Genomic DNA, 10,043 nt, shown 5'->3' on the forward strand with positions numbered 1-10,043 from the left:
TCCCACATATTTTGACCGCACTCAGGCGAGCAACAGGTTGTCTCGTTCCAGTCTTCAGTGGTCAGATTCCGGTGAGAGAACAATAAGTGGGGTGAGGGGGGTAATTTGCAAGGACTTGCTCTCCTCCCATCAAATTCCTAAAAAGGCAAAAGTGGCTCTTATGTAGACCACTACATCACTTGTGAGTATTGCAGTGAGAACACAAAAACAGTGAACAAAAACAGTGATTATACTTTGAAAAAGGAAGAAGAAGAAAAAGTTGACAAATTATTCACAAAAAATAACCTGCTGGCTCAATCTCTGTCCATTTGTTTACATTTCCTGCAGTTTGAGCTATCATTTGATGGTTTTCTGCAGAAATTTACATATGCAAGATAGAATAAAGTGCTCACGAGTTTCCAGTCATGAAAGGAAAAGTAAATGGTGGGAGAGTCGCTTTATTTGCACGGACTTGCTGAATGCTCTCCTTCCATCAATTCAAAAGCTGGGCGGCTCTTATGTAGACCACTAGAACCCCGGCTTGATCGCTTGTGACTAGCTGCCCAAAGCTCGGAAGTAGATGAACGGATAGAGGTCTATACATTAGGTTCTGTGATCAATCAATCAATAACCTTTTTAAACGAGTGACAATATTAAAGGGCTAAAAAAAATAGTTGGAAAAAAGCGCTGAGAAACTTTTATATGAAACACAACTGTGCAGCCAACAATTTTTAAACTTCACAGCATTTAGTTTTTTCCGCACTTATTTCTCGCCCACAGAGGAAAGGATTGAGAGACTCCTGCATGAAAGTAGCTGTGTAAATTCTCGTCCCCGCCGGCCGTGGTTCCAGTCCCTGAACTGAAAAGGGCATGGTAGGGAGAGTCTCCAGAAACTTTTAGAAAAATAAAAAAAAAACCATGAGAATAGGCATTTTGAAAGACATTAAAGTGTTTACTAATAATTACAAAGGGGAAGGTTCTGGGAACAAGGTTGCTAAGATACCAATGTAGACACTTTTATTGATAAGTTATGTGACACTGGCTGGCCAAAAGCCATGTCTCGGAATCAAAAAATATATTATTAAAAAAGGTAACAAAAAAGGGCAATATTTGAATTCTTGACAATTAAGTGTGGCTTAATTCAGAAACGTACCCTAATGGGGGCCATAACTTGAAACAACACTGAAAATTAAAACTGAACATCCTAAGTGGTACTATAAATCATGATTTTTAACGCCTAAATAGTATGACAAAAATTCCTATCAGTGACAAATGAAGTACCTACCCCTTGCCATGCCCCCTTGACATTTTGCACCTTTTGCTATGGCAAAAAACAACATCAACAACAAAAATATGTATTTTATCCAAAGCATTTCACATGTATGTGTGTCAGTAAAAAATTAAATCTTTGCACTCCAAGTAACTAGATACAGAATATTTTAAAATTTTCTTTTATTGGAAGATTACTCTGTACATTGCTAGCAGTTACTTTAAATAATTGTGACAGATCCTTTAGTAAGCCCTTTGCATGACCCTGTCACGTGATTGTGTCAATCATGATGACACTAACAAAAATGATCCGAAAAAAACAAGTATGCCCAGTAAGGAGAACAAGAACTGTTTACATAAAATCTTCATAATTTTGGATTCATTGATGTAGTTGTGTATTCAACCTAAAATAGCACAGGTATTCATCAGTCTCTGAAGCATATTAAGCTCCTTTGGTACAGCAAAGAGAAATGACAGCCGGAAATACGTCTGTGTTCGCAGGCTACTTTGGTACAAGACGATAAACTATTTTTCTGGCCCTGAACTGGTTCTTGTTCCCCTGAGTGAGTCAAACTTAGAAAGAAATACTGTAAAAAAAGTATTTCAGTTATACCTAAAAATGCAACTGACATTAAGTTTCATTCTGTTTTTCCCTCTTCGGCAGTGAAGCTTGAAACAGGCTGTCTGAGACAGGGTATAAACACATGGTTCTTTCACTGTGATAGAACTCTATTTTCCTATTTACAAATATTTGAATGCAGAGAACTACAGGTAATGTTTTATCTTCTTGCACTTCAGCCCTGACTGTGTAGGAGACTTGCATTACTTATTGAAAACCTGGCAAATAACCGTTACAATGTAAGGTATAAAATAATTAAGCCCTGCATTTAAAGGAGCTACATCACAGGGGCTTCACAGATTTTTGTTCAAAATTGTTATGAAATTAGTGGTAGGCAACTTGACCCATGAAAAATTTAACTTAATCTTTGAACATCTTAAAAAATATATAGCCTAATTTGTGGATAGAACTCAAATTTTGGCTATAAACATCGATTTTTTGAAGAACAACCTGAAACATTAAGCCTCAATTTTTCATGGTGCAATCCATTTCCATCTGAGCCATCCACAGCCAAAGACACTTGTTTACAGTTTCAGTGCTCTAATATAGCAATTTTGTAATAAAAATGGACTATTAATTTAAGGTTTCCTGTGGCACAAAATCAAATTTGGCTGTTCAAACATCTGGTAGAATCTGTGACAAAGCCCTGCCATTTTGCCATTTTGTTAAAATTATTGAACCCTTCCATCCCAAGCTTGCCTTGAAATATAAATTCTATTAAGGCCATTTCTCTTAATGAAATTTGGCAGTACATTTTACAAATGGATAATTTTCTTTTTTTCCATCAGCTGTTTTCTAGATAATGTGTTACAATTGTTGGTATAGTGCAGAGGGTGGGATTATTGTTGGGATCTAAAAAGTTTACATGTAACAAGCTTGAAAAGAGGGTCTATTATAGAGGGTCATTTAATTCGCAAACTGCCATATTCTGTTCTTCCTAGACCACAAATTGTTTTTGTTTTCTCCTAAAGACGGAAATCACAATAATTTCTTGACTGCAAATGGCCAGATAAATACAAATTTACCAGCAAACTGATACTTAACAGTGGCAGTTTCAGACCTCTAGATAAAAGGGGGGAGGGGGGGGTCCAGACCCTTGAATAAGGGGGAGGAGGAGGCCCGCTCTCTAAAATAATTTTCTTGGCCCTTTGGGCTCTGATTGTTTTAACAATAAGGTGGGCCCCTCCCCTAGATCCGCTACTGCTTAAAATTGGCTTTAACTGCCAGAGTACTGTATACTTGACCCTTTGAAAACCAACTACAGATAAAGTAATGTACAAAAATAATGATGGTCACTTGAAATTTGCAAAATTATGAACAGTTTTCAGCTGGTCCAGTTTTGGCTTCACGTTAGTAGTCCCGGTGTGTTTGCCGTGAAGTAAGTCTATAAATGTTAAATAGACTGCCTCCTGCAGTTTTGAATGCCAATGCTCCCATAATCACCATGACGATGTACGCACACACCAGTGATACCACATAATAGTGTTTAGCATTCAAAAGGGTCTGTTGAGGAATAAGCAATAGCAAATAAGTAAGAGATCAAATAAAAAGTTCACACATAGGTTTGTTTACATCCACAAAACATTGTCCTGTTTTTATTTTCGCTGGGTTTTGCTTAGTTTTCGATTAATAACATTTGCAAAAAACCGTATGGCCAGTCTGCCTCTTTTGGAGTTCCTTTGTTACAATTCAACAAAGCAATTCCTTAAGACGCCAACTGGAAAAAACCAAGTTATTTGCAAACATTATTTCCCAGAAACGAAACAGAAGCCAGCGAAAATAAATATAGTCACATGATTAACACATGTCAACAAACCCCATCGCGAAATTTGGAGTTTCCTTTGCAACGTTCATTCTTTGCCAAAATCACTAATGCCCTTTTTGCACTGAACCCTCCAATTTTTGATGGTTAATAATGAAAAAATTGCAATCAAGCAGTTGGTTTGGAAGACAGAGATTTAAAAAGAACATGATAACATGGTTGCCACAGACATCAGTTTCTTAAGTTTCCTGACTTTTCCCTGATAAAAATAAAATTTCCCTGACCAAATAAATACAAAAAATCGGCTTTAATACATTTTTTCTGTAGATTTGTAAATTTCAATTTCTTTTTCGTTTTTCTTTTCATTGTTCTTATAGTTTTTTTTACTACCTTATTGTTACTTATTTTTGCGGGACTTAATTTTCAAGATTTTTTGCAAAATTAAAGACCAGCAAAAATTTATTTTTCAACCCTCCAAGTTTATTTTTTTCCTTAGTGGCCCTTGGCCACTGACTGCTCAAGTTTGGTCACCAGTGAAAAATTTTAGGGACTTAATTTAGCTTACACTTTCAATCCTTTTTCTCAAATTTAGTCACCAGGCTGATGACTTTGGTTTCAATTTACCAGTAGTTGCCAGCTCCAAAATGGTCTTAACTTGGAGGGTTGTTTTTAACGTTTTTTATTGTATTTTTATGTTTATTACATATTTTTGGCCAAATCAAGAAATTTAAGGACGGTGCCTACTAATAACGAAGTAATTTTGCCTGGCCGAAGACTGTGCAAGACTGTAGATGTTACCAAGGGCTATTAAAATCCAAAAAGAAAATTGGGGGTAGCCACGCAAATTTTTGAGATAATTAGGTTTGAAAACTGGAAAAAAGTGCTGACGTGGCATTTTAAAGAAAACGTAAAAGAAAAGAAAATTCCTTGCAAATTCCATTTGAAATTGGTTTTTCATGAACAAAATCAACATTATATATAACAATCTTTAAAATAACTAACAAATAATGTCTTTGAAACTGCGTGATCTACGATTTTATTAACAAAATAATTGTGTTTGAGCAGTTTTTGACTCTAACAGCTCTCTCGTGCACAGCCAGAAAATCGGCCTAATTTTTTTTTTTTACTTAATGACAAACTAAACATGTGCTCTATAGACTTACCACTTCCATTTTATAAAATAAAAAGTAGGGGTCACCGGGCGTTTTTAAAAGTTATACGAGTTCTTTTCAAGCTCTATCGAATCGTTTTTGGGGTCTGTTACATTTTTCCTTTCCCCTCCCTAGCGAGTTAAATATTTGCATCTCTCGCGCGCGCGCCATATGTAGTTAGCAGTTTGCGAGTTACGTTTAAGCGCTTAGCGATTTGTTTTAAACTATTAATGTGAGCCATTTTTAGAGGTCAATGGTAACTAAAATGTTGCTTTTCCGCTGTACCTGGCTTAGTATATGCCCATAAACTGGATTTTGTCGCACCAGAAATCCTTCTTGATTTTTAGTCGCGCGCTTGGTCGCGTAGTTGAACTCGTCATTTTGCGCGAGCAAATTAATCAAAAGCGCGCGCATCCAGTGTGTTCGATGCATTGCGTGTGCGCAGAACAAGTGCGCAGTAACAATAGGAGGCACCGTCCTTAAGTCCCGCAAAATATGCCCATTCCATTTGCCAAATTAAGTTCCAGCAAAATTAAGTAACAATAAGATAAACAAGCATAACTCATGTTATTACACATGTAGGTAGTACGTTGTATTATGGTGATGTAAGAACCACCTCGTAAAATCATCATTAAACCATCATATTATTATGTTGCGGTCTCCAGCCTCCGCTTCCAGAGAAAAAAAATCATCACTGAGATCATGTTGACCTAAAATGTTTCTTTCAGCTTTGAATCGTCTTGAATTAGCAGTGTTATAATTTTAATTTCCCCTGACATTTCTTTAATTTAATGTCAAATATTTCCCGGAACAAAATAGAATTCCTTCTTTTCCCCCTTTAACTTAATGTTTCCTTGACCCTGCTGAAAATACAAGATAGATTTAAACTCCACTTAATTTGTACATACCAACAGTGAGACTAAGAGATGACTAGCTACAACCAGAAAGATATTGAACCATTTCTTGTCATCCCAAGCATTGAACCATATAACTCCCCAGAATGTGTTTAAAAGCACAAAGCATGATGTCAAGAAAGCTGAGAAAAAGCACAAGAACTAAATCAAAATCATTATGCTTATGATCTCTTAAAAAATACATTAATTTTATTAGTACATGTTTTTACAAAGATGTTGGATAAGTTCTTAGTATATTATGTAAATTTGATAGCAAAAAATTTAGTATCATTCAGCCTGATAAATCAGATCTGTCAGTTCTTGATTGTACAAGGAGTAGGTTCTGTTTATGTGACTGCATTGCTTAATGTTATAGCTTTTTTTTAAATATTGTCATTAACCAGCGACCTTTCACTTTTGATCAGCAAGCACAGAAAATGCATTTTTTAATACAATAGATCACAACCGCTGTCGCACACAAGATTACATGTGGTGATAACACACAAAATGTATCCCTGCAGATATCCATGTACACGTAGTATCCTAAAGTGGTTGTCATTTGTGTATAAAATTAATATTACAAACCAAGCAACAGTGGATCCGAGACACTACCTGTATATTAAGATATATCATTTATAGGAGGTGCCGTGGGTCAAATTTAAATGTGGTTCTAAAATATGTAAATTAGGCTAAGAATGCGAAACAATCCAGTGGGGGGGGTATGCTGGGGGTCGTGTGGTTTTACAGCTCGGCTTCTGAGGCCAGCTCACTTTCACATGCACTTTTGCCGTTCGACTGTGTTTGGTACTTCTCCCTGCCCTCCCTCCCTCTCTGGTAAATATGAGGTATAAAGTATCATGGTTCCACTGTGTATGCAGCGTGACGGTGCCTGGTGGTTGCCACTCACGGGGTTGTCATGGTTACCCTACATGCTCGGCTCTTGTCGCTCGAGGCTCCACTATCTTTCCAGGCACCTTCCCCAAGCTCATCTATTGTTGATGAGTTTAAATGTCTTTTGCACAGGGGTGGTGTTAAGGACGAAACTATGAGAGGTGCCAAATTTAAAAGCAACTTACCAGACACAATAAGGAAATTTTGGGGGTCGCCATGGAGACCTAAAGACCCTGGGCCTGTAATATCTGCTAGCACATTTACCATGGCAAAGAGTCCACTTATTATACCATATCCTAATCCGGAAACTGAAAGAACAAACAAGACATCATGACTTAGTGACTGAAAACTGAAGCAACAAAAGCACTCCTCTAATTTTCATGACCAGTCACAACGAAAAAACATGTGTTTACATGTACATGACTGTAACGTATTTCCCATTAAGCTACAAATCTAAATTTTCTATGCACTTGTAATACTGTAGTCAGCAAAGTGCCATCATTGTTTTTAGTATATACCGTAATGATTTGATTTAGCGCCCTCCTTTCAATAAGCGCCCCCTTCCGAATAAGCGCCCCCCTTCGAATGTGTTTTTGTTAATAAGCGCCCCTATTCCAATAAGCGCCCCCATTCTAATAAGCGCCCCTATTCTTATACGCGCCCCTATTCTAAAAAGCGCTCCTATTGTGGCTAACTGACCCAACTGAAGTCGTCGACGTCAAAAAGATAAACTCATGAACATTCACCGTACCGTACATGTACATGTTTATATTTACTGCTAAAATGAACAATTCTTGTAAAAGTAACTCAACTTTCAACAGTTTGTTACTGTTTATACAGTTACTGTTATTTTTTATATTAAAGTTTTGTTTTGAACATTTGGTTGATTCGCAAAAACTTAAATAAGCACCCTGTCCCGAATAAGCGCCCTGTCTCGAATAAGGGCCCTCCCTTAAGGTGCCAAAAGTAAATAAGCGCCCCAGGCGCTAAATCGAATCATTACGGTAATAATTTTTGGTTTATCTTGAAGCCAAAAATTGAGATAAAATTTCTCTTTCAAGAGCAATGTTCAAACTATGATTAAAAGGCCTATTAGTGAAGCCAAAAAAAGAGAAAAATTGACTTTCAGATAAATGTGCACATGAATTCATAGTCAATACATTTTGTAACCAAACAACAAGAGTTCATCAATCAGATTTGCAGAATTTTAAATAATATAACCTAATGACTAGAAACTGAAAAGAACAAGACAGTGAGTTAAAATAAATGTTTCTTAAGTTGAGATATTCTAACCATATGCAATCCTGTGTTTTCTAAGAGGTGTCTGGTTATTTATCATTGAAAGAAGACCTTCATCTGCTTTCCTGAATAAAAGAGAAAGTCCACATAACATTTAGTTGCAATACTGTATCAGTGAAAAGGAAAATGCTATTGCCATGCAAAACTTTTTTTTTATTTTCTGACTGAAGGCAGTGCCGATACATTTTAAACAATAAAACAAAACAATGTTAACAGAAGCATCCAGGAATCCACTACATGTATTAAAAAAACCCCGTTTATCTTACCTCATCAATTTGTAGAAAGCCAGTCTAAAAAGTTCCTGAAAAATGACAGAGAATGCGATGCCAAATGCCAGGTGCTTCTTAAGAGGTGACACCACAGTCCACCAGATCGAGGATAGCAACAGCGACAATAACCAGAAAAATGCGCTGCAAAAAAGGAGGTTTACTGTAATTTTCAATAAAATACAAACTCCATTGGCTGTATTGCTAGGTGTAATGTGTTGTTGTGCCTACTGCCTCCAGTGTTGCAAGTTGCGGCAACATGTCACGCAGCATAGACATGATTTCAACTTGCTCAACATGTTGCCGCAACTTGTAACATGGGAGGTAATACGTACAACAACAAAACTTAACAACTTGTAATTAACAATGTTGAGAGACAAGTTAAAAGAATAAAATTGCCTGTATTACTGGCACTTTAACCCTAGACGCGCCATGGGCCGATTAGATCGGCCCGGCATTTAACACCTAGATGTGCAGAGGCCAATTTAATCGACCCATTATTGTAATGAGCAATTTGATTGGTCACTAAAGGCGCGTTTACACGACAGAGGAGTTTAGCTACGGACTCGTCAGAAAATTGGCACGGACCAGACCACTTTTGTAGAGAAACAGTCAAACCAAAACGGGGCCATAGGCGCCTCTGGCCCTGTTTTGATTTGACTGTTTCTCTACAAAAGTGGTCAGGTCAGGACCAATTTTCTGACGAGTCCGTAGCTAAACTCCTCTGTCGTGTAAACATGCCTTAAGTCACAGGAAACACATTGGGCCAATAGGAATTGCTGTACTATCGGTCGTTAGTTAACTTCAACAACCCTTTGTAATTTAAGTCGTGAAGCCAACAGTCACCCGAGTTTGAGCAAAAAAAAAGCATTTGCAAAGATGACGATAAAATGGCAGCCATTATGTATTTCTTCTCCCAAAATGTTACGCGTCCTCAGAACAAAAGGAGACAAGAAAATCGAGGAAATGAGATCTTCAGGACCTCAACATTGATCGATAACTGATAAATTTCCTTCGGCAGGTTGGTACAGGACAAAATCTACTTTTGATTGCACTGCATTGTGGAGCGACTTCGCTCACCTATGGGTCGCGAGTGTGACAAAAAAGTTAGATTTACCACTATTTCAAATTTAATTTAGTCATCAAGGTATCACGAAGGTTTCATTTGAAGAAACAAAAAGTGCTGTCATACTCTGCTAGTGGTCTGACTGATCAGTCACGAAATCTTTCACCTTTCTTTCTGACCAGGGTATGAAATCAAGCTCGAGCCATGCAGACATTTGTCTCCATTACACTGTAATTTGGTGTCTAATTGAAATTTTCTGACATGAAATCAACCCTTTCACAGGACTTGTAGGAATTGCCACCCCGTCCCCTCATCTGACCCCCTATCCCAGAACAAGAACAACCAAAACAAGGACAGCGCGTTATCTGCAGTACAACACAAAAAAAAGAGCGATTTAAAAACATTTTAGTGTGCAGTATCGGCTGTACATTTCTCGCCCTTTTGACTTCAATGCCTTCGGGCTTGCCAAAATTAACTGTAAGATCTAGCCTCGTAAAACATATACAGCGGTACCACAAACTCAAATGTCTTACCACCGATAGGGCGATAGCCCTAAAACAAATTTCCTAAAAAATCAACAGAGTATGTATACAGACAACTGCAAACAGCACAGGGAACAGCCGACCCACCTTGCAATCAAAACGATCACTTGCTGAGCATCTTTCGCTACAGTGAGAGAAAACAACGCAAAAGCCGGCCCAAACGCTATGAAAGCGCAGCCAAAGAAAACCATGAGAGTCATCTTGATGAATCAAAGTGAACAAAAACGCGCTGTTTTCTCGAAGAAAAAAATCTGAAACTGACAATGTAAATGACAAAACTATTGAACTGTTTCCGCCATGTTGGAC

General features: G+C 37.5%; 1 protein-coding gene across 1 annotated transcript; it reads right to left on the reverse strand.

Annotated features, from left to right (window-relative positions):
* Nucleotides 1–1,414: 1,414 nt before the first annotated feature.
* On the reverse strand, nucleotides 1,415–10,039 carry LOC144650872 (gamma-secretase subunit Aph-1-like). The gene is made up of 6 exons (XM_078510634.1): nucleotides 9,825–10,039; nucleotides 8,130–8,273; nucleotides 7,858–7,928; nucleotides 6,750–6,872; nucleotides 5,689–5,816; nucleotides 1,415–3,370 (listed from the first exon to the last, which is right to left on the reverse strand). The coding sequence occupies exons 1-6, from the start codon at nucleotides 9,935–9,937 to the stop codon at nucleotides 3,218–3,220; spliced, it is 732 nt and encodes a 243-aa protein (XP_078366760.1). The 5' UTR covers nucleotides 9,938–10,039; the 3' UTR covers nucleotides 1,415–3,217.
* Between the last annotated feature and the right edge of the window lie 4 nt (nucleotides 10,040–10,043).

This window comes from Oculina patagonica, chromosome 4 (assembly GCF_052425735.1).
Source record: "Oculina patagonica isolate OP01 chromosome 4, crgOcupat, whole genome shotgun sequence".
NCBI classification, from domain to species: domain Eukaryota; kingdom Metazoa; phylum Cnidaria; class Anthozoa; order Scleractinia; family Oculinidae; genus Oculina; species Oculina patagonica.

What these genes read in the sequence shown, in the direction of transcription:
- LOC144650872 (XM_078510634.1), bottom strand. Translation starts at nt 9,937, where the DNA reads ATGACTCTCATGGTTTTCTTTGGCTGCGCTTTCATAGCGTTTGGGCCG. An exon ending in AAAACACAGGATTGCATATG is followed by an intron (nt 6,873 to 7,857) that starts GTTAGAATATCT and finishes TTGTTCTTTCAG; the next exon opens with TTTCCGGATTAGGATATGGT. An exon ending in ATCTCTTAGTCTCACTGTTG is followed by an intron (nt 3,371 to 5,688) that starts GTATGTACAAAT and finishes ATTCCTCAACAG; the next exon opens with ACCCTTTTGAATGCTAAACA.